We start from the raw sequence: 25,776 nt of genomic DNA, 5'->3' as shown, positions 1-25,776 counted from the left end.
ACTTGTGAGAATAATAATAATGCCTTCATACTGTCTGTTCAGTAGGATCATCCCTGTGGGACATTTCTGAGTATTTTAAAGCTGTGAATGGAGCTAGAAGGGGCCAAAGGGTCCAAGTAAGTGGCTCATAACATCTATCAACACTACATGTTACTCAGAAGATAAAAATGCTCGGGGGCTTTGGCAGATATGGGATATGCTTGCTTCAATTTTAGAATTCTTACATTTCTATGTGTGTATTGGGGATTGGGGGACACATTGGGGATTTATTTTATTTTTTTTGTGATAAAGTAACTTGTAAAGGGAACCTGTCATCGCTTCCATGCTGCCTGAACCATGAGTCATTGGGCAATAATGGTGGTTTCTGCCTGCTATCCTGGCCTTGGTTGATAGCTCTCTCCCTCTTTGGATAGAAGAAAAAAAAAATCTTATCAATCGAGTTGGTAGGGAAAGTCTACCAGGATTGCTCTAATGACTTGAGGCTCAGGTAGCATGATAGTGATAATTATTTCTCTTTAAAGGGGTTTGTTAGTTTAAAAACTATTTACTCCGCTCCAATGTCTCCTGCCATAATTCACAATGCAAAGAACCAACTGTGTGGGAGCCCCCCACAGAACAGAAGTTCATAAACACCAGCGCTATGATAGTCTTGCAGCTGTCAGGCTGGGAGTCACCTGCTTCTCTCCCTAAATAAATAGGTTACTAATAAATACTAAAGTGCCAAGAGCAAGTAAATGTGTTGTAGTACTACAAGTGCAACAATAGGTCCCTTTATATAATTGCACGTTAATTGGATAAAAGTGAACTGCAAATAAATTCTAAAGTGCCAAGTGTAGAAATCATGAGCTGTAGTACTAAAACATTTTTGCACCATAATTGGACCTTGGAGCAATGCCAACGTACTGGATCTCTGTCTGCCAATACCTCTAACATTGAAGGACTACTACACCTATGAAGTTTTTATTGCACGACTTCTACAGGTACTTTCATCTATTCCACAGTGATATCTAGCGTACAACTATAAAAGAGTTTTATCATTGCCTTTTTTAGTACTACAGCTCATAATTTCTACACTTGCCACTTTAGTATTCATTTGTAGTTCACTTTTATCTAATTTACAGTGACATACAGCGTGCAATTATATAAAAAGAGACCTATTGTTGCTCTTGTAGTACTATAGCACATGTTTACTTGCACTTGGCACTTTAGTATCTATCAGTTTTCTATAATTCCCATAGAGGTGAAAGGGAATTACTGAAACAGGGCAGTACATTGAGCTCCTCACCATGGGCACAGTCAATGGGGATCCCAGCAATCATACAATTATCAATGGTAAGGATAGTAGATTATTGCTTTATGTGGTATAGCCTACTATAAGTCTTGGAAGAAAAGGATCTACGCAGTCCAGTCACCGAGCATATCCACAGATTGGTGCATGTTTGCAGTGCCTTTACAAGGTGCGATAAATCACGCGGCCGGGCTGTATAGTTCATGCTTGCATTTAACTACAATGTAACCGGCTGCACATCCCCTCTTTACACAAAGAAATGTGCGGCCGATAGTGATAAATTTTACACACAAAAGATTCAATCTGACACTTTTACATTGGCCGATTATCAATCAGCTGACTGAAAATCGGCCAATAAAGAGCCTTGGCTGCTGTGTGCAGCAAATGCAGCAACTGGATGGGCTGGGAGTGACTTATAAAGGTCCTTGTAGGTTGTCACAGGTATCTGGAGCCATGCTGACTACAGTACATCCCACAGCTGCTGGAGGAGGGTGCATAAGGGAGTAACAATGATTGTAGTGGTGCCACAGTTGGGTTCAAGTCTGGCGAATTGGGAGGCTAGGGTAGTACTTAAGTCTTGGTCATGCTCCTCCAGCCAATGTAGGACATTCCCAGCTTTCAGGTTAGCTCTCGCTTGCTCCTCGTTCCCCGCTCCCTGCCGGCATTATTACATCTACTGTTGCTGCTCCTATTACGCAGAGCGACTGGAGCAGACTGTTGCTTTATTAAACATTTGTCCTTCACCATATTGGCTGATTGTTTTCTATTACACAAAGCGATTATCGGCTTTTAACCAAAAACGGCCAAATACTGACGATGATAATGTGTTACGCGGCCATTACCTGTCGCATTGTCTTATTGGAAGATTCCATCTGCCCCAGGAAAGACAAGTCAGTTGTTAATATCTTCCACATGGATAAATTGGTCCAGTGCCACAAAAACATACCAGTACTATAACTCTGCTGCCACCAGCTTTTTTTTTTTTTTTTTTTTGTCTAATACGCCCCTAATTTATAAAACTTTAAGATTTATTTACAAGCTACACTAGTATAGTCTATATCTATCACATTGTTTGCAGCATAAAAACATTCTGAGGCTTTACCTGCTGTAGCTAAAATAAGTGTGTGTGTGGCTGAGATTAACATTTACAAAGCAAGCATTTGGGTGTCAAGGGAGGACATGGTGTTCTTGTTCAGAAATGTGGCGCTTCACTGGATTATGTTGGTTGATAATAACCTTTCCTGTGCTGAAAAGGTCCCCTTGTACTGTATGACCGGAAGGTGCACACTTAAGACTTCATTTGGCCTCCGTCACTACATTGTTGCAGTTATTGGTGTGGGAGCATTCCTTTACTTGTTTGGCGTCAGAAGTATGTTAGGCTCTTCTGATTACATAATAAGAGGAAATTTGCTATTATAATAAGTGTTTATCTGCTCTCTATTCACATACTGGAAAAAGGGACATCTTATACGAACCAATTATGTTAAAGGGAACCTGCCAGGCAGAACCCCCCTAAACCCCTTATTAATGTTTTGATACTTAAAGAAGTCTGGTGAAAAATTTTATTATTAACCCCTTAAGGACCGGGCCTAAAATGGCCTTAAGGACCGGAGCAAATTTTATGAATATGACCTGTGTCACTTTATTCATTAATAACTTCGGGATGCTTTTACCTATCCGGCTGATTCTGAGATTGTTTTCTCGTGACATATTGTACTTCACATTTCTTGTAAATTGGAGTCGATACTTATAACGAATCTTTATGAAAAAAACCAAAATAACGTGAAAAATTGTAAAAAAATGCATTTTTCCAACTTTAAACCTTTTCTGCTTATACAGAAAATGGTTATGCCACATAAATTATATATTAAATAGCATTAGCAACATGTCTACTTTATGTTGGCGGCATTTATTAAACTATATTTCATTTTTTTTTAGACAATAGAAAGCGTAAAACATTAGCAGCAAATTTCCAAATTTTCAGTAAAATTTCAAAATCAGATATTTTTAGGGACCTGTTCAGGTTTAAAGTGTATTTGAGGGGCCTGTATGTTAGAAAGCCCCACAAAGCACCCCATTTCAGAAACTACACCCCCCAAACTCTGCAAAAGCAGATCCAGAAAGTGTTTTAACCCTTTAGGGGAGTCACAGAAATAAAAGCAAAGTGTGTAAGAAATTTGAAAATTTTAATTTTCTGTGCAGAGATTTTATTGTAATCCAATATTTTTCATAATTATAAACTTATTACCAGAGAAATACGCCCCAATATTTATTGCCCCGTTTCTGCAGTTTATAGAAATACCCCATATGTGACCCTATTGCGCTATTTGACGCAACCACAAGCCTCCGATATAAGGGAGCGCCTAGTGCATTTCAATGGCTCCGTTATATTTGGTCATTTCTGACTGTATCACTTCAGCTTGGCAGAGGCTCTGGGGTGCCAAAACCTAAAAAACACCCCTAAAGGGACACCATTCAGAAAACTACACCCCTCAAGGAATGTAACAAGGGGTGCGGTGAGCATCTGGACCCCACAGGTGCTTCACAGATTTTCCCAACAATATGGCGTGAAAAAAGACAAAAGTATTTTTTACACTAAAACGTTGTTCTAGACTTCAATTTTTCATTTTCACAAAGGGATAAAAGGGAAAAAAAAAAACACAAAACATGTAGCGCAGTTTCTCCCGAGTACGGAAATACCCCACATGTGGACATAAAGTGCCAAGCGGGCGCAGGACGAGCCTCCAAAGGGAAGGAGCGCCAATTGGCCTTTGGAAGCTGGATTTTACTGGAATGGATTTCAAGGGCCACGTCGCATTTACAGAGCCCTCGTGCTGCCAAGACACTGGAAACCCCCCACAAGTGACCCCATTCTGGAAACTACACCCCTCAAGGAATCTAACAAGGGGTTCAGTGAGCATATGGACCCCACTGGTGACGGGCACAAATGTGGAACAATGTGACGTGAAAGTGAAAAATTTCATTTTTTCACTTTCACGGCAAAAATGTGCCCGTCATCAAGGGGTCCATATCCTCATTGCACCCCTTGTTAGATTCCTTGAGGGGTGTAGTTTCCAGAATGGGGTCACTTGTGGGCGGTTTCCAGTGTTTTGGCAGCACGAGGGCTCTGTAAATGTGACATGGCGTTCATCATCCATTCTAGCCAAATCCAACCTCCAAAATCCAAATGGCGCTCCTTCCCTTCGGAGGCTTGCCCTGTGCCCACATGGCGCTTTATGTCCACATGTGGGGTATTTACGGACTCGGGGGAAATTGCTCTAAACATTTTGTGTTTTTTTTTCTCTTTTAACCCCTTGTGAAAATAATAAATTCAAGGCTAGACCAACATTATAGTGTAAAAAATGTAATATTTCATTTTCACGCCACATTGTTCCATATTTGTGTCCGTCACCAGTGGGGTCCATATGCTCACTACACCCCTTGTTACATTCCCTGAGGGGTGTAGTTTCCATAATGGGGTCACTTGTGGGGGGTTTCAACTGTCTTGGCAACACAGGAGCCTTTTGAATGCAACATGGCCCCTCGAAATTCATTCCAGCCAAATCCAGCCTCAAAAAACCAAATGGCGCTCCTTCCCTTTGGAGGCTTACCCTGCACCCGCATGGCGCTTTATGTCCACATGTGGGGTATTTCCGTACTCAGGGGAAATTGCTCTACAAATTTTGTGTTTTTTTTATTTTTTAGCCCCTTGTGAAAATGAAAAAATCAAGACAAGATTAATGATTAAGAGTAAAAATTTAAAACAAATTACACCAAATGTTGGTCTAGCCTTGATTTTTTTCCATTTCCACAAGGCGTTAAAAAAGAAAATAAACGCAAAACGTGTAGGGTAATTTCCCCTGAGTACGAAAATACCCCACATGTGGACATAATGTGCCATATGGGCAAAGGGCAAGCCACCAAAGGGACAGAGCGCCATTAAGAGGCTGGAATGGAGGATGGAGACCATGTCGCAATTACAAAGCTCCTGTGCTGCCAGGACAGTAGAAACCCCCGACAAGTGACCCCATTCTGGAAACTACACCCCATAAGGAATCTAACAAGGGGTGCAGTGAGCATATGGACCCCACTGGTGACGGGCACATATGTAGAACATGTGGTGTGAAAATAAAAAATACAATTTTTTTCATTTTCACGTCCCAAATGTGGCCGTCACCAGGGGGCCATATCCCCGCTGCCCCCCTTGTTAGATTCCTTATGGGGTGTAGTTTCCAGAATGGGGTCACTTGTCGGGGGGTTTCTACTGTCCTGGCCGCACAGAGGCTTTGTAATTGCATCATGGCATCCTCTAATAGGAATGGCGGCCATACCTATTTAGCTGGGGAAAAGGGACAATTCTAATTTATTTGGGGGTATTAGGCCAATTATTACTTTATAAGGTTGGAAATGACAGGTGTCCATCAAACTCAACCTGTGTTGACCCAGAGGAAGGCAAAAAAACCCTCGTGAGGCAGACGACAGTAGCCTCATCACAGGGGAAAAATTCCTTCCTGACTCCATAATGGCGATCAGAATAATCCCTGGATCAACGTGACCCCTGAAATAGGAATAAGGGACAGAATTTAGATAATGTAGAACCCCAGTGACGTGTGGTGCGCCTTGGAGCAATCCAGTATGCAGAGGCCGGGGTGATCAGGACAGGTGGCACACTGGAAAATGGCGTCCTTCCTGATCCCCCTGTTACACCACACTCTGCACTTCTTCTGGGGTCTCCTGTTTTCCAGTGTGGGGGACGTCACCTGAAAATGTTGTCCTGGTGCGATACGGGGTCCTTCATATCCATAAGCGCTGGGTCCGCTCCATGGCTGCTAAATATTAGGGCGCTATTACTACTGATATGTTTGGATCGTGCCGCAAGCTACAGGGCAGCGAGGGACCGGAAGAGGGGGTGCTGGTATAAAAGTTATCCCCGTACAGGTGGTAACCTTTATCCAGCAGTGGGAAGATCAGTTCCCGAACGATCTTCCCACTAACTCCGAGGATGGGGGGGGGAGGGGGCATCTGGGGGCTGGATTCGGGTGTCCCTTCCTACATACACTCTAAGTGCACGTGCACACTGCGGAATGGCGAAGGATAACCCTTTGTGCATTCCGCAGCTGGCACCCACCGGCGGACTGATGCGGGCGCGCGTCTCCGTCCGTGTCATAGACTCCATTCTATGTACAGGTGGATTCCGCTCTCCGTCAAATGTGTTCATTCTTTGGACAGACGATGGAATCCGCCCAAGCATAACATGGAGTCTATGACACGGGTGGAGACGCGCGCCTGCATCAGTCTGCCGGCGGGTGCCAGCTGCGGAATGCACAAAGGGTTATCTTTCGCCATTCCGCAGTGTGCACGTACCCTAAATCTGTAAGTGTACCCAGAGGTACTCTCACAGAGTTTGTAGAATTTCACGCCATACCGTGATCTCTTATTGGGACAGTACTGGCGGAAAAGACGTGTCTGGGGGGCAGCGTACGCTACGCTACCCCCAGACACGTCACTGGATGATGAGGATGAGGATGAATGGAGGAACAAATGACCCCCCCATTCATCCTCACTGGCTGTTTCGGTGTCGGAGGCAATAATAGCATATGCGTCCGACACCGAAAACACCCTGGGGGCCATCTTTATACGGGGATTGGTATATGGGGTATGTAGTGGTGTAGTGTCAAACTTTATTCCGTGTAGTGTAATGGTGTTTTTTACATGTTTTTTTAACATTAAGTATAAAAAAAAAAACTACGCCAAGAAAGGAGTTGCTGATAAATGCCGCACTTATGTGCGGCACTTATAAGCAGACCGTGGCTGTAGGATATAGGAAAAAAACACTCTACGCCAAAAAGGAGGAGTTGCTGATCAGCGGCGCACTTACGTGCGATGCTGATCAGCACTCAGCGGCGATAGGGTGCGGAAAATAGAAAAAAAAAAAATTGGGAAAAAAAAATAAAAAAAAATCTTTCTTCAACCCTATAGCTACTGATATGTGTATTATATACACTTATCAGCCGCTAGGGGGCAGTAGAACGCCAATTCCGGAAAAAGCCGAAGTTTGACGACGCTGGAGCCGATGATTACCGATGGGGACCGCCGGAAAAAGACGAAGACGCCGACGAAGACGATGACGCGTTCGGAACCCGGAAGTCGCGTTCGGAACCCGGAAGACGCGCTCGGGACGCTGGATCCGGTGAGTATGGGTCAATACCTGCTCTGGACACCTCAGCTACCTAGCTGAGGTGTCCACAGCAGGTATTTAACCCTTTCATGGGGTACTTATATCGCCGGCGATCGGGACGTGGCACCGTGGCCACCGTTACTTTTAACAGTAATGGCGGTCGGTGCCGTCCTCGGACAGCACCGACCGCCATTGCTTTCCGGGCCATCGGGTCACAGATGACCCGGAAAGCTGCAGATCGCCGCCATATGCTGATCTGAATTGATCAGCCAATAGCGGCGATCGTCAGCACGGGAGGGGTTAATCACCCCCCGTGCCGACAAGCAGGGATGGCCTGCTATACATTATAGCAGGCCATCTTCCCCGATCGCTGCGTGTGTACACGCAGCGATCGGGGAAACCGCGGGCGTAAATGTACGCCCGTTTGCGTTAAGGCACGGGTTTTGGGGGCGTACACTTACGCCCGCGGTCGTTAAGGGGTTAAAGTGCTGTATTGCCCCCCCAAAAGTTATACAAATCACCAATATACACTTATTACGAGACATGCACATAAAGTGATTTTTTTTTTTCCCCTGCACTTACTACTGCATCAAGGCTTCACTTCCTGGATAAAATGATGTCACGACCCGACTCCCAGGGCTGTGCGGGCTGTGGCTGCTGGAGAGGATGATGGCAGAGGGATGCTCCGTTTACCTCCAGTGCCCTGTGTCCCTCAGTGTCCTCCTGCCATCATCCTCTCTAGCAGCCACAGCCCGCACAGCTCTGGGAGTCGGGTCATGACATCACCATTTTATCCAGGAAGTGAAGCCTTGATGCAGTAGTAAGTGCAGGGGAAAAAGCACTTTATAAGCATTTCCCGTAATAAGTGTATATTGGGGATTTGTATAACTTTTGGGGGACAATACAATACTTTAATAAAATTTTCGTCTTCTCCTTTAACCTTTTCTCCCGGTGACACTACGGAAGCTCTCTGCTCTTCAGCATAGTAGACAAGTGACTGGGATTCCTCGGCTACGCGAACTGCATCCATAGTGTCACAGGGAGGAAAGGGTAAGCAGGGCTGTGGAGTTGGTAAGCTGCAGCTCCGACTCCGGGATTTTATCAGGACCGAGACAGACCCCGACTTCTGACTCCTGCTAAATGGCCAGTAAGATACCAGGGGAGTTATTTATCACACTAGCTCAGCAGCTTCTCCCTAATGTCCTACATGATCCTGGGGCAGTGGATGCAGCCAGTCTCAAACCTTGATGTCCTGAAATGCTTACAACTAGACTAGATGGAGCAGGTGGTCTTTTCTGCTAACAATCTTATGTTTCAAACGAATATTCACCATACACACACAAACACTGCTAACAATGCCAGATACCTGTAATATAGAGGTCAGCCATAGTGATAGAGGGGTCACTGTGGGTTTGGGAGCACGCCATAACACACACACACACACACACACACACACACACACACACACAGCCTGCTTCAGCCATAGCACACGAACACACAACCTGCTGCAGCCATAGAGCACATACACACAGCTGCCGCCATAGCATACACATAAAAAAAGGAAAAATTGGCCGCACATCTATGACTCTATTCACACTGCAGGTTGCACGCTGCTCATGGCTTAAAGGACAAGTGCCATGAAAAACTTTTTCCCAGTAATTGAAGCACATTACAAAGTTATATAACTGTGTAATATGCTTCAATCACCTATCTGCCTCCCTTCCCTGTCTTTTCCCCCCTCCACCCCCCCCACCAGGAAGTGTCCTGACTCACACAGACCTGATTATTGTCGTCACCGTCACCAGGCAGCTCCTTCTTGTGAGGATGAGTCATCAGCAGGAGGGCTGCTCTAGGTCATGTTACACCAGCCTCTCCCTCCCCCTCCTTGTCAGGTGACTCTGCTTGCTCAGCTTATCTTCTCTAGTGACATGACTCCTTCACTGAGTCCACCGCAGCAGGAGAGAGGGTATGAGGGGAGGGGGGAGCTGCCTATGTGCCGGAGTCAGTCTGAGGGAAGATAAGCAAGTGAGATGTGACAAGTGATGGCTTGCAGTTGTTCAGCCAATCGGAGGTGAGCAGGCCTGTCACCTGACAAGGCAGGGGAGGGGGGAGGCTAGTGTAACAGGAGAAGGAGCTGAGAGAAGAGCTTGGTGACGGTGACGACAGAAATCAGGTCTATGTGAGTCAGGACACTTATTGGTGGGGGGGTGGAGGGGGGAAAAGACAGGGAAGGGAGGCAGATATGTGATTGAAGCATATTACACAGTTATATAACTTTGTAATGTGCTTCAATTACTGGGAAAAAGTTTTTCATGGCACTTGTCCTTTAAGTACAGACAAAAAAACAAGGTGCAGCAGCAACCCACAGTTACAAGGGCCTAACGTATATACTCCTCCCAGCATACACACGGTAAACACCTGCTGTGTAGATATTAAAAAAATGAGGATCTTAGTAAACTATTTTATTAAACAGAGTGTACCATGTCGCCAACGTTAAGGCGTCCTCTAGACATGGTCCCTACTCTAGCATTTTCACACTAGCAGCGTGCAACCTGCAGTGTGAATAGAGTCATAGATGTTGTAGGCTTATTCAGCCCAGGAGAGGCCATTGCTAGTGTGAGAATGCTAGAGTAGGGACCATGTCTCGAGGACGCCATAACGTTGGCGACATGGTACACTCTGTTTGATCAAATAGTTTGCTAAGATCCTCATTTTTTTTAATATCTACAGAGCAGGTGTTTACTGTGTGTACGCTGGGAGGAATATATACGGTAGGCCCTTGCACCTTTGGACATAGCATACACACACAGCTGCAGCTGTAGAACACTGAAGAAAAACACCACATTGAGGACAGAGGTTACTGCTGCACTACTTATGTCTCCTCCTCCTCCATGTTGCACAGGATATCTTCGTATTACACTGCTGCTCATATACAGGCATCCAGGAAGAGAAAAGCACAGATCTCCCCCCCACACAATGGACTCTTCCAGCTCAGAAACAAACTGCCAAATAGTGAGGGACAACTTTTCCTCGACCCCCCCCCCCCCACCTTATCTAATAGGGCCAGTGTCCTATTAGAATGTTGCTCATAATAAATATATATATATAATTGATGAGCAAAACTTATAAAATTCATATCAAAACTCAATTGTAAATTGTGTTTTTTTTTTTTTTTTTTAAACCTGGAGTCAGAAAAAATGTACCGATTCCGACTCCACAGCCCTGAGGGTAAGTATCAAAAACTTAAGGTGAAGGGTTGGTTCTGCCCCTGTCTCCAGGTTCCCTTTTAAAGGCCCTATTGCATTAATCGATTTATTGACTGTATTGTCAATTCTTTGGGCAGACGGCAGAATTCACCAGCGAATATCATTGAGTCTATGGGATGGGTGGAACTTTAAGTGGAGGCTGCGTGGCGGAATCCACTTGAAATCTCCGCCTGTATTCTTTAGTAGGAACATACCCTAACATCTCAGGAGCTTGGAAAAGAGTCTGACTCTTTGCACCAAAGAATAAAACATGTGTTTCCTTGACCTTACCGCTATCCACCATTGTCAGCAGTTCAGAACTTTTAATTTGGAATTGGAGAAGGCTATTGAGATGAAAAGAAAAAAATGCCCAGAATCAAAAAGAAAACATCCATCTAGTCATGGTTTTTTTACCCATGTTTGGTTGCTAAGAGGTCCACTTTAAAAGGTGCACAGACTGTAGTGCAGTACTGGGCCAGCCTGAGGGATTACAGGGTTTTTAATATAATTGCTTTGATTTCTTATTATAAGACCTTATTGGACTTCCTTTATGCATTCGTATAGATTGACCTGAGGGGACCCTCCAGTCTGCTTTCAGCTAGTAGCTTTTATTGTTAGCAATACAATACACATAGAAATGTCCTCCTTTTGCTTACTACATAAAGGCCTCATGATGAAGGTTTGATGTGTATTCCTGTGATAAAAGGTTACTAAAGAGCAGCATGAGGACTGCACTTTCTCCCTGTTTGCGGGTAATTTTCACATAAAAGAAGCAGGACAGCTTGGTTAACAATTGCTCTGAAGAGCAGAAGATTGGCTCTATAAGAGCAGCAAGAACATTATACTGCCCTGCACTGTTTGACAGCTAGATGTGAGCCACATATTATATGTGGCAGGAAGTAGTTTTAATTTCCGCTTCACATAATGAAGCACTTGCTACCTGTTAATGTTCATTTCATGTGCAGTTTGTACTTGGTAAAGTAGTCTTGCCCGGAACATGATTTCAGGATTAAACTATGCCCTGTGGGAGATTGTTTAGCGTTTGCAATTGAAGCTTTGGGATAGAAACTAAGTAAACTATTACACAGTATTTGCCCTGAGCTTTTGACCGATATTTCTTTCTAAAAAAAAACAAAAACAAACTGTCAGCGCTTGTTTGCTCCTTGTTCCCTGCTCGCTGCCGACTCTATTACACGTGTCGGCAGCAAGCTGGTAAGAACAGGGGGGGCCCGCAGGGAGGTGCGGGGGCTGCTCGGGTGATTGCTAGATCGTCCGGGCAGCCCATAGAGCATGGGTCTCCAAACTGCGGCCCTCCAGCTGTTGCAAAACTACATTTCCCATCATGCCTGGACAGGCAAATCCTAAGCTTTAGCTGTCCAGGCATGATGGGAGTTGTGGTTTCGCAACAGCTGAAGGGCCGCAGTTTGGAGACCCATGCCATAGAGGATAGCGGAGGTCTGCTGCTGCCGCTCCTATTCCACGGAGTGACGGCAGCATATCGCTACTATCACGGTGGTTTGTCTTTCCCCATGTTGAAAGACAAACGACAGCAACGATCAGCCGACATCGTTCATATCGGCTGATAGTTGCCTTCTATTACACGGGACGATAATCGTTCTGTGTAATAGGGCCTTAAATTTTCAAAATCTAACCTGTCTCACTTATACAGTTATAGCGCTGTAATGCATTAACCATATGCTAGTGATTCTGAGATTGTGTGGTGGTTTTTTTTTTTTTTGTTTTGTTTTTTTTTAATATTTAATACCACTTTAGAAACTATTTTCCTGAAAAAAAGATAAAAAATGTCACCACATTGCAAGATCCATAGCATTCTTATCTTTCACACGACAGCTGGTTTTGGGCTCATTTTTTTGCGGGAATATTTTATTTAGACTTTTGATCTCTTTTATGACATATCTTCTGAAGCTGGTTGATAAAATACAGAAATTCTAGTGCTGTTTTTTTTTTTTTTTTTCTTTAGCGTGTTTCGTGCGATATAATTAATGACATAGTTTTATAGATGTGGCAATACCAAACATGTACAGTATACTTTTTATGTTTAGGTGGTTTTATGAAACTTTATTATATATAGGAAATGTAATGCATTTTTATTATTGGGGAAGGGCTTTTTTTTTTTTTTTTTTTTATTACGTAATAAACCAAGAACAGGTCATAAAGGAAAGACTGGGATCTATCCTTTTTTCAAATCCATTCCTGGCTTTGGCTTAAAATCAATGTTTTGGTATTACTTAAGCCTAACTGAGCTGTAATTAAGCATCGCTGCCACTGCAAAGGGAACATAGCCAACTGCTTCCTGCTAGGGTTGCCCTGCCAGTTAGTGACTGATAAGCAATCCTGTGAATAGCTCTTCTGTCGACCAACCGCCCCCCCCCCCCCATAAAATCACTTAACTTTTTTTCAAACACAATGATTAATATCCATATACAGTGGTACATTGGTTTAAGAGTAACCTGGTTTAAGAGCTCACAGGTTTTCAAAATTGTGACTTTGTTTAAGAGCATTGCTTTGGTTTAAGAGCTCCCTGTACAGGGTGGGAGGGCGAGTTGGGGAGGGGGCATGGTCTGCATAGCGAGGTCTACAGCCCTGTACTCTGACCCAGGAAGTCTCCCTCACCTTCCAAATCATAGCAGATCCCCTTCAGGCTGGGGCTTGCGTCAGGGGACAGGACTGTGTGGGGGTTATCTCTTCATAGCTGTAACCCCTCTCTCCCCGCACAGAGAGAGCTGCATGTATGTGCCCACATCTGCCCTGCTCATTCCTTCATGCTTCCTGCAGTCTGTCAGCCCTTGTGTTTTCCATCCTCTCAATTACTGTACAGTAACCTATAATATCGCATATTCTGCTGTTTCAGAATGTTTGTTTTATCTGTTTTACATGTTCAGAATAATCCATTATTTTTTGGGTGTGGAACCAGTTGTCTGCATTTCTATGATTTCTTATGGGAAAATTTGCTTTGGTTTAAGAGTGGATTTGGATTACAAGCTCGGTCGCGGAATGAATTATGCTCTTAATCCAAGGCACCACTGTATTATGTACAGCTGCATTCATAGTTTGCATTGCTTCTGTATGTCTTTTTTCCAAAATGATATGGGAAAATACTGGAAATATTGTAATTTGGATCTGTGTGCATGCCTGCCCACTTACCTGTTCCAGCACTGGCTGAACATAGCATGTGGCAGTCAGCTGTGGTTGAGGACTGTATTTCAGGCTCCTATGACGCAGAGTGGCCACCAGTGTTGTAGTGTCTGTATACACAGTAGCGCAGTGTTTTATGATAAAGGTATTAAGTAACAGATTTTTAATGTGATTAATGGCATTTAACATTCTTCTACCTACTTTCATTAGTAAGGTGGTAAATTATAGTAGTCCAGGTGTGCACTGACATGTGAAATCGAGGGTGTTCCCCATTTCAGTGTTATGGTTGTGAAGTGCATGGAAAGCACATTTCAGCTCGGACTTGTCTAATTACAATCTTTGCGGTGCTTTTTAAATTACTAAAATGTGCTGTGCCAAACCTCAAATAGTGCTCTGGGTTCTATAAAAGTTTATTAGACAAAAAGTATTCCCATCAGACATTTTATAGCATAACCACATCCAAGCATAGAGGGAATGGCAAGGTTCTGAATGCTTTCCTAGCTGGTTATGTGCTCAAGGAATCAAGTCGCAAAAGTAGCTCACCTGTTTTTATGGCACTGCATTCCTTCTCATTCGGAAATGGTAGCGGGCAGTGCTCTCACCAGGAGAGTTGGGGATTTTTGGTATAGGTGGCGGTTGTCTGTTTCTTCCATCTATCACACTTGTATGTCTGAGATGGGGGATCCCTTTTTAACTTTCTGGAATATCATTCTGAGGCTTTGTTCACCCTAGTGTCTTGGCTGGAGAGGATGATGGAACCCTGATGGTGACTGTGACTCTTTGTATTACCTGACAGTAACATGTTGTTGCCTCATATAAAACACAAAAATAGATACACAAGTAACTTTATGCTGCCCAATTCCTACCCAAATCTATTTTCAACTGTAATTAAACAATCTGGCATCTCCCTAACTGCATTCAAGTATTTTGCAATTCATATATAGTTAAAGCAAAAATAGAATGTATTAAAAAATGCCTCTGGGTATAGCCAACACCTGACTGGATAACATGTGCACTGTGACATAACCTGCCACAATGGGAGAGGCTCCTGCAGATGCAAAAAGGGCCTCTGACTAAAGATGGGTGGATTGTTGGTTTACAGGGTTATAGATTGTTAAGCTAAGTGCGTAGTTATGTAGGGCTTTATATTCACTAGGCTTTACTTTCAAATACTCCTCCTGAGAGCTAAGGGCTTATTCCCATGTCCCGTATATTACAGGCCCTACGGACAGGGAAGCCCTGTAGTGGCGTGTTTCCCCACCCACATGATGTATCAATATCCTGCCAGGAGCAGGGAAACTGTTTGAATCTCCACGGCACTGTAGTGACAGAGCCGCATGCCAAGGACACTGCAGGCAAACTGTGGGATGTACATAGCTGGGATTTTACATCTAGGGGGGAACACCTTCTCAGCCTGTGGAGCTAATTTCCATATTAATAGACAGATTATTATGGCACTGGATGGCTCAATATTTAAAAGCAAGGTATGCATGAAATAGGACTGAGAATACAACCATGTACTTTTTAACTTCCTAATACCATGTGACAGGTCTGTGTTGTTAAAGGGCATTTGATTGGCTTAGTTTTTCATTTACTGATTAGAGCCAGATTCTGAAGCATGTTCATTGTTTTTTTTCCTCATTCTTTCTCATTTTGCAATTTGTCAGAGCTGTTTTTAACAGCATTTAGGGATATGCGTTACAGCAAACCCCATTGACATAGATTACACTGGATGGGGATCTGTCTCATTAGGGTGAATGTGAAACAACATCTGAGGATAGAACTGAAGAAATGACAGTTTCTCCGGCTCAACAAATGTTATAATGTGGGTATGGAGGGAGGAGAGGGGGTCAAGGGGAATGAGTGAGCCAAAAAAGAGATACGGCACATAAAATGCTGGATTCAGAGGTCATAAATGTCAGTGCTTATCTGGGAGCTTGGGGAGAGATTGCAGGATGTAGTGTTTTGCACGGCTGCCTTCTCTCCTCTCCATGCTCACTCACCCCCCTTGGCTCCTCCCCTCTCTATAGAGCATAATGGACGCAGAAATCTTGCTTTTTCTGTGAATGAGGGGGGAGGGAGGAAAACTGCTTTTTGAGAACAGAAGAAAACTCTTGCTTGATAAAACCTATTAGAGTTTCTAAAATCACTTGTACTATTCATAGTTATTAATTTCTGAAAAGTGACTTAAGGGAGAAGTCCGGCAATTGCTAAAAACCTGCAGGGGGAGAGGGGTAATTGGTTGCAAGTAGGCACTTACCTCTCCTTGTGCCCATGGTAAGCAGCAGGACTCCCGTCGGAAGTCATTTTCCCCCAGGTTGTGATGACGTGTGATCCTGGAGTCCAGTGTCTGCTCTCACCCCGGGACCGAGGAGAGGTAAGTGCCTACTTGCAAACAATTTCCCCCCTGCCGGCTGCAGGATTTTAGCGGGCTTCTCCTTTAAATGACATTTACACTTTACTCAATAGGTCACTTTATGATGACTCTTTGAATCCCTTTAAGAATCAATACCTGCTTATGCAAACTAAAGAAAATAAAGTTCTGTGATAGGAGCAGTAGTCTGTGAGTTGTCCAGCCTGAGATAAATAAATATAAAATATATTATTCTCCCCCTCCAGAACAGAAGTCATTTCAGCTTTTTCCATCCAAGGTTCCCAGGAACACTTGGGTGGGGATTTATCATTCTGCATGCTAAGAGAGGACATGCCTTTGCACACAACGCATTGATTACAATTTACACTGACATTCATGTTGGTTCTAAGCTTTTACTGACTACTAATAGGTATCCTCAGTGTGGTGAGATTTATGTAGAGGTGTGTGCCCCTACATAAATCAAGTGTAACCACCAACCCCCTCCCTCCCCGCACTAGATATGAATTACAGAAGGCTTTACCTGCCCCCTACACCAAGCTTCTTTTGGGGCAGGAATGGTATTAGACCTTTTTCCAGGAGTGGAAACCTTTTGAGGGTTATCCTGTGGTAAAAAGATTAAATATGACTATTCTAGATTATGGAGGTGATAGCTTGAGAGGGTAACCATGTCTAGAAATACACACATAGGCAAGGCTGTTCTGGAGGGCTGGAACTAGCCAGATAATAAGTTTGGTTTGTGCTGAGATTTTCTGCATTGGGTAAGGTGGGCTGTTGTATTTTTGATACAGAGCTATGTATACAACCGGTTCAAAGTAAGTGGAATACTGGTAAAATAAAAAAAATAAAAAAAACTTGATAAATTAATGGCCGCACAATCTATGTAAAGATGTGCTGCTGACAAATGATAATGGCACACGGTGATAATGCCTCCCTGGGTGCTTTTCTTTATTCGTTGCTACTTGCATGTGCTTTATAAAGTCCTATGCCAAATGCAGCTGGTCTTGGTTTGTCCTTGCAGTTGTCACTCTTTAAAGGCAAAGACATTTCCATTAGTTTGCCATGCAGGAATCTACTAGTTCTCAGATGAGCAAAGATCCATATCATAACTTTTAGTGCACACTGCTGTTGTATGTCTATAGAGTGCGTGGAATAGTAGCACCTGGATTGCCTTCCAGCTGAGCTGTTTTTCTGTGCAGTTACAAGTATTGCAGTGAATATGTTTTTGAAATTGTTTTAATTACTAGAATAGCTTTCCTTTTGGGTCATTTTTACAAAATCATAATATGGATGCATTTAACATCTGTATTACAACTGAAAATTCCAGCCTGGCCACCAGTCTAATGACCCACACTGACATTTTTCATTCAGTTTTTTTTCATAGCAAACAGTGGAAAAAGTGCAAAAAGTTCTATTTCTAAAACCATCCCTTTTTAATGTCCCAAACTTCTCATGTAGCCGTGGTAGCTATTTTCTTCCTCTACTGCAAACACCTTTACTGATTTACACAGAATTGAACTTGATCATGTTTTTTAGCTTTTAGTGCTTTTCTCTTGCATGGAGTTGTATATATGCTACAAGCATATGCTCTCTATACCTGCCTATCATTCCCAAACAATTCTAATATAGTGTTAAACTTTAATTGGACTTGTGCTAACAGTTGGCTTAAAGTAAAGTTCTAAAACACACACTGTAGCCTGGCAAATATTGCTGAAGATAAATTCAATCCAAGTTGTGAGTAATATTTGTTTTCTTTTCCAGGTGGACAGGTCTGATATGAACACACTCAGCTTGCCTCTAAACATCAGACGTGGAGGATCGGATACCAACCTCAATTTCGACATACCTGATGGCATCCTAGATTTTCACAAAGTCAAACTCTCTACTGACAGCCTGAAGCAAAAAATTCTGAAAGTTACAGAGCAGATTAAAATTGAACAAAGTTCCCGTGATGGCAATGTGGCAGAGTACTTGAAATTGGTGAATAGCGCTGATAAACAGCAAGCAAGCCGAATTAAACAAGTATTTGAAAAGAAGAACCAGAAATCTGCTCACTCTATAGCACAGCTACAGAAAAAACTAGAACAGTACCATAAAAAGTTAAAGGAACTAGAACAAAATGGCTCTGCCACCAAAAGTACCAAGGATATTTCCAAAGATAACTTAAAAGATCTACAACATTCTCTAAAAGATGTCAGCAGCAGTTCTCGGCCAGCTGCACCAGTGGATTCCTCAAAAATGGGTATGCCGGGGGTTTCCTTGACTCCTCCAATGTTTGTCTTTAACAAATCAAGGGAGATTGCAAATCTAATTAGAAATAAGTTTGGGAGTGCAGACAACATTGCCCATCTTAAGAATTCCCTTGATGACTTTCACCCAGAAAACAGCTCCAGAAATTTAAGTGGTAGTGCCACAATAATGGCAAAGCCCAAGTATGTAAGCGATGATGAGTGTTCGAGCGGGACATCTGGTTCTGCAGACAGCAATGGAAACCAGCCATTTGATACTGGGCGGACAAGTGCTAATGACAGTCAAGATCTTGCTGTCTTTCTGGATGAACTGAGAGAAATAAGAGAGGCTCAGTCTCAGCTGGCAGAAGATATTGAGACACTTAAAGTACAATTTAAAAGAGACTATGCTCTTATTTCACAAACGTTACAAGATGAAAGATACAGGTAAGTTCTCATTTCATGCATTTTCACATATTGTAACTTTATTGTAGTTGACTAAAAAAAAGTAGGCAATTATTTTAAATACTGTATATTGAGTATTTGTGATCTGATGTAAAGTTGAAGGGCCACCATTCTCCAATCTTATTTATTGGATGGAGCAGAGGCTACAAAGAGCAAGAGAATATCTTATTCTGGAGGATCCCACATGTCTGTCTATTTAAGTGTACCCGTAATCGGGACCGCTGCCGGATCAGCAATGAAGTCCACTCTGCCAGCTGAAGTTTGGGTCTCCATGGCTACTAACATGCATGAAACTGTTATGTGCATGACCCCAAGTGGATAAGAATGGAGGTTTCACACATTATGGTCTCATGCATGTTTGTAGCCACAGCAGAATGGAATTCGCCACTGATCCAGCAGCAGCCCTGATGACAGGTACACTTTACATATACAGCCCATTGGTTTCATAGTTAGCTGTAATGTTTAAAGGTGCACATAATAGATTTGATTAATATCATCTGAATTTGCAGATTTTGGTGGAGACAACCTAAGGGCTTGGCCACACTAGCGTTTTTCTTTGTTTCTAACGTATCCGTCTATATTAATTAAATGGATGAGCATAAACTGATGAGCCGACTGATGCAAACTGATTGCAAAATGTTCATCTTTTTTTAATGGTCCTTTTGTATTTTGGCTTAAAAAAACTGACTTTTGTACATCAGTTTGCATCAGTCAGCATCCGTTTTTCTATCCGTTTATTTTTCTTCTTTGGTTTCTTGCTGCTTCTGCGCATGCTCAGTGCAAAAACGGATGAAAAAAAAACCGGATGTGAACGGAAATACCTTCCGTTTTAGATCCGTCTTCATTGACTACAATAAAAAAAAAACGGAAGTGCACTTTCCGTTCGTGATCCGTCTTTTTAAGCGGAAAGAAAAATACTGCAAACACTATTTTTTTCTTCCATTCAAAAAAACGGATCTTGAACGTATTGCATGCAAACAAAGCACAATTAGGGCAAACTGAGCACACTAATATATCATGGGAGTCTATGGGGATTTTAACGGATCCGATAGTTTCCTTTTGCTTACTCTAAAACGGAAAAGGTAGACTGAATGGTGCCGGATGGTCAAACGCTAATGTGAACGTAGCCTAAAGTATTTTGGGTTGGTTCGATTCTCCCCATCACCAGGTGTACATATACTCCGTTTTCATTGACTACCACCTGTTCTTGGATTTATCAGCACTAGCCACACTTGAACAGTAAGCAACAGCTCTTATAATGTGTGTATGGCATGGATTCGGGTACGCCTATTATCAAGACATACACTATAGTTCCACCGCCAATTATGACAGCCATGAAGGGTTCATAGCTTTACCTGGTGCCAGGGGTGTGCAGAAAAACCCTGGTGCCGATAGGTTTCACATCACTGCCTTGCCCTTATCTGGACTAACAGTGTTCTTTCTCAGACCTCCCTCTTCTGGCCCAAACTGTTAACAAGACAGGAAACTCTTGCCCCTCCCCCAAACCAGGAAGTGTGGGATTATCCCTTTTTTAAAGGGGTATCCAGCAGGAAATAAAATAAAATCAACTGGTGTCAAAATCTTAAGTTTTCTAGTACTTATCAGCTGCTGTATGTCCTGCATAAAGTGGTGAATTCTTTCCAGTTTGACACTGTGCCCTCTGCTGCCACCTCTGTCCATGTCAGGAACTGTCCAGAGCAGGAGAGGTTTTTCTATGGGGGTTTGCTACTGCTCTGGACAGGTGGCAGCAGGGAGCAAAGTCTCAGACTAGAAACAATCCACCACTTCCTGCAGGACATACAGCAGAATCTCACGTACTGGAAGATGTGAGATTTTTTTTTTTAAATATAAGTAAATTACAAAACTATACATTTTTCTGACACAAGTTGATTTGGGGGAAATAATGCCAGAGTACCCCTTTTTAAGCCCTTTGGTGATATTTCCTTCAGATAAGTAATTGGTGTTATTCACTGGAATGTAAGAAAAATATGTATGTATGTATAGAATTATTAATTTGCGATACTCTTATCAAAATGGTGTGCCTTGCTAGACCACCTAGATTGCTTCCTTATCTACCTTAAAGGTATTGTCTAGGCTTACAACAACATAGCTGCTTTCTTCCAGAAATGGCAGCTCTTCTGTCCTTAGTTTGGGTGTGGCTTTGCAGCTTGGTTTAGATGAAGTGAATGGAGGTGAATTGTAATACCATGCACAACCTGGTGGTGCAGTTTTTGCAAGAAAGCAGCCATGTTTTCTCTAATTCAGGAAAACTTCTTTAACCCCTTAAGGTCAAAGCCAATTTTCGTTTTTTTGCACTTTTGCCTTTTCCACTTTATGTTTAAAACTCCATAGGGCTTGCATTTTTTCACCTAGACGTATATGAGTGCTTATTTTTTGCGAAACCAATTGTACTTTGCAAAGACAGGCATTATTTTTCCATAACCTATGCTGCGAAACCGGAAAAAAATCATTTGCGCTGTCAAATTGAAAAAAAAAAGGAATTTGTTTTGATTTCGGGGAGTTTTGCATTTACGCTGTTCGCCCTATGGTAAAACTGACTGGTTATGCATGTTCCTCAAGTCGTTACGATTACAACGATATGTAACATGTATAACTTTTATATTATCTGATGGCTTGTAAAAAATTCAAACCATTGTTAACCGATATATGTTCTTAAAATCGCTCTATTCCCATGCTTACAGCGCTTTTATCCTTTGGTCTATGGGTCTGTGTGAGGTGTCATTTTTTGCGCCATGATGCGTTCTTTCTATCGGTACCTTGATTGCGCATATACGACTTTTTGATCACTTTTTATTACATTTTTTTCTGGATTTGATGGAATTTTTTTGCGCTTACGCCGTTAACCGTGCGAGATCAGGAATGTGATTAATAGTTCGGGCGATTATGCGCGCGGCGATACCAAACATGTTTGTTTGTTTGTTTGTTTGTTTATTTGTTTATTTATATTTATAAAATGGGATTGGGATGATTTGGACTTTTAATAGGGGAGGGGATTTTTTATTAATAAAAAAACATTTTTACTTTTATTTTTACTTTAACCCTTTGAGGACCAGGCCCAAAATGACCCAGTGGACCGCGCAAATTTTGATCTTAGTGTTTTCGTTTTTCCCTCCTCCTCTTCTAAGAGCTCTAGCACTCTCAGTTTTCTATCTACAAGCCATGTAATGGCTTGTTACAGGAATAGTTGTACTGTGTAATGGCGTCATTCATTTTACCATAACAAATATATTATTTATGAAGATATAAATAGGTGAAATCGTAAAAAAGAATGCAATATGGTAACATTTGGGGGGTTCCTGTGTCTACGTAATGTACTATATGGTAACAGCGACATGATACAATTATTCTATAGGTCAGTCCGAACACAACCATATGCAGGTTACACAGATTCTCTAATGTTATATATGTATTTTTTTTATGAAATCCTTTTTTTTGGCAATTAAATATTAATAAAATGGGCCTATTGTGACGCTTATGACTGTTTTATTTTTTCACCTACGGGGCTGTATGGGGTGTCATTTTTTCCGCCATGATCTCTAGTTTTTATTAATACCATATTTGTGAAGATCGGACGTTTTGATCACTTTTTGATTTTTTTTTTTTAATATATAATGTAACATAAAATCGGTAATCTGCGCACTTTTTCCCCTCTTTTCGTGTACGCCGTTTACCGATCACAATGACGCTTGTTATATTTTAATAGATCGGACAATTACGCACGCTACGGTATATTATATGTTTATCTATTTATTTATTTTTATATGTTTTATTTATATAATGGGAAAGGGGGGTGATTTAGACTTTTATTGGGGGAGGGGTTTTGGGGTAGTGTAATAGTGTTTTGAACTTTTTTTTTTTTTACACTTTTTGAAGTCCCTTTGGGGGACTTTTACATACAGTACTTTGATTTATACACTGATCATTGCTATGCCATAGGCATAGCATTGATCAGTGTTATCGGCAATCTGCTCATTGAGCCTGCCTGTGCAGGCTCAGTGTAGCAGATCGCAGATCGCACCGCACGGAGGCAGGTAAGAGACCTCCGGCAGTCCGTTTCAATGATCGGGACCCCCGCAGTCACACTGCGGGGGTCCCGATTGGTAAGTGACAGGGGACTCCCCCTGTCACTTACACTTAAGTTTAAGGGGTTAATGACACGCGGCAGCGCGATCGCTGCAGCGTGTCATTACCGGTGAGGTCCAGGCTGCTGTTTGCGCTCTCCGGAGCGCGCTTCATAGCGGGAGAAACACCCAGGACGTAAGGTTACGTCATGGGTCGTCTGGGGACAGACTTCCATGACGTAACCCAGGGTCGTCTAGGGGTTAACTAGAAGTCTCCCTGGGGGAATTGTATATAAACAGCAATGATCTCTCACAGAGATCAATGCTGTGTATATACACAGCAAAGATCGATGAGATCGGTTTGCTATGGCCTGCTGCAGGCCATAGCAATCTATTGCCAAGCCGGGATCAGCGTCATTTCGACGCTGAGGCCCGGCACGGGCAGAAGAACGGATCTCCCTGCCCCCACCCCCCGCGATCACATCGCGGGGGGGGAGATCCGTCCCACTAGACACCAGGGACGTGAGGTCTGAAGCCTCTTAGTGCAGCTGTCAGGTTTGACAGCTGCACTTAGAGGCTTAATTAGCCGGCGTAGCAACTGGACCCGCGCCGGCTAATAGAGGCACTGCCCGGCTGCACATGTCAGCCGGGATCAGCGCCGTTCAGAGCGGGGTCCCGGCGGACACCCCTTGCGGCACCATGACATATCAGATAAGTCATGGGTCGCTAAGGGGTTAAAGCGACACCAGCCCCCCCCCCAAACCACTTGTACCTTCGGATAGCTGCTTTTAATCCCAAGATCTGTCCTGGGGTCCGTTTGGCGGGTGGTGCAGTTATTGTTCTTAACAACTTTTAAACTTTCAGCCCTGTGCTCCAAGGGAATATCTGTGGACTAACTTTGCACCAACCTTCGTCCCTCCTCCCCACCCTCTTAATCATTATGAATGTCACTGAAACATTTACTCCTGTCTGAACATTGCACAGCTGCTTAACGATCCAGCCCATGTGCCGTGCTAACACAGCTAAGGAATAGGAGGACAATCTGCCTGGAGCATTCCTAAAGATGAGTAGGGACAGAGGTTGTGCCAGCCAAATGCATACACAATCTAGGCCACGCCCATTTGGCACAGGGCTGCCAGTTTTAAAAGTTGTTTTTTAGGACAATGACTGCATCACCTGCTAAACGGACCGCAGGACAGATCTTTGATTAAAAGCAGCTGACAGTACAAGCGGTTTGGGGGGGTATAACACAGGTATAACACTGTGAAGGTGAGATTCACATAGTAAAGTCCCATAGTGAACTTCATAGTAGACAATAAAAAAATAGCCCACATTAGCCCAGTTCTAGAGGGGTTAAATAGAGTTATAGTTTAAATCAATATATTTGGGGCACATTTTATAACGCCACTTCCAGAATTTTAGGCATTGTAATTTGTTAATCTTCCTAATTGGTTTTTGTGCTTACAATGTTAGTTTCCCGTTAAACCAGGCTTTTTAATACTTGTAATAAATCATACACTTTGGCCTTTCAAGAGTTCATTGAATTTTCTTTTTATAGTTTTTCAATTATCATCCTATGAATCATTGCAAATGAAATTAACCTTATGATCAAGTCTCCATTCTGCTCTGTGTACGTCATGTTGTTTGCAAACCGTAGTCTATCAGTATTGCCCATATATAATGGTAGTTGGTTGCTGTGAATGATAATGCTCTTCTCGTAGTCACCTTCCTTATCACTTGTTATGGCTGGTGAGTTCACTGTGCAAACAGAATAGCTCAGCTCTCTTCATATGACAAGCTTAGTCAGTGCTATGACTAGGCGCTTTTTTTTTTTTTTCTTTCAAATTCAATTTAACTAAAGTCTAATGTTAGTTTAGTTGACCACAATACTAATACTCTTCATAAAGAAATACAATAGTTTGTATAAAATCTTCGTAGCACCTACCCATAGTAAGAGTTTGGTTGCCTAGAGCTCAACTGTTTATTATTTATATGTGGTTGCCAATAATGTGGCTCAGGGTTTCAGGTTTGCTGACCATGGCTCGTCACTATTTATCACATTAGTGAGTCTAAACACAGGTGTCAATGGCAATGGTATGAATGGCCAATGAAACAATATTTGTAGGCAGTAATTTTCTACCAACCTAAGGGAATTTGACATTGCCAAATGAAAGGTCTGCCTAATGTAAACACAGGCCATTGTTTATGGTCTTCTGTAATGTAATGCTTCCAAAGCTTGGACAGCATTTTGGTTAGAACATTGTGTGCTGTTGTTTATAAGGGAACTTATTACTCATGCTGCCCCAACCACAAGCCATTGGGGCGGTCCCTAATGGCTTCTACCCGTCCTCACCACCCTTTATTGATATATCTGTCCCCCATTTTAGCTATGAAATGTAGTTCTCTATATTTCTGTCCAGGTCAGACAACTGCATGAAAGTTCTAAGGTATTTGTAGGAAGTAAATGTTCTGATAGGATAAAAATATAGAGAACATATAATCCAGTGGGTTCATAGGTTTTAATAAAGATGACATTTTGTTTGCTTCTGTTTTGCGGTTTTATATTTCTGTATATTTTTAGGCCTCCTGAAAAGTGTAGACCAACAGGAGCAGAGAGGATAACTGTGAATATGTTAACGTCTTCCAGATTTTGTCAGGATACTATAGGTTATCATGTATGGTGTTCACCAAGAAGAGTTAAAAATTATTCTAATTTTTTATTCTAATTACATTTACTAATAATTTCTATGGCCAGGGTCAGAG

General features: G+C 42.6%; 1 protein-coding gene across 1 annotated transcript in view; it reads left to right on the top strand.

Moving 5' to 3' along the window:
- The window catches only part of TMCC3 (transmembrane and coiled-coil domain family 3), a 66,666-nt gene that overhangs the window by 21,192 nt on the left and 19,698 nt on the right, over positions 1-25,776 (top strand). Inside the window, exon 2 of the mRNA XM_069974260.1 lies at positions 18,000-18,913. Coding sequence (XP_069830361.1) covers positions 18,000-18,913 — 914 coding nt within the window. The remainder of the gene's footprint in view (positions 1-17,999; positions 18,914-25,776) is intronic.

Source organism: Dendropsophus ebraccatus, chromosome 1, assembly GCF_027789765.1.
Source record: "Dendropsophus ebraccatus isolate aDenEbr1 chromosome 1, aDenEbr1.pat, whole genome shotgun sequence".
Taxonomy (NCBI): domain Eukaryota; kingdom Metazoa; phylum Chordata; class Amphibia; order Anura; family Hylidae; genus Dendropsophus; species Dendropsophus ebraccatus.
This window is presented reverse-complemented; position numbering and strand designations above follow the sequence as displayed.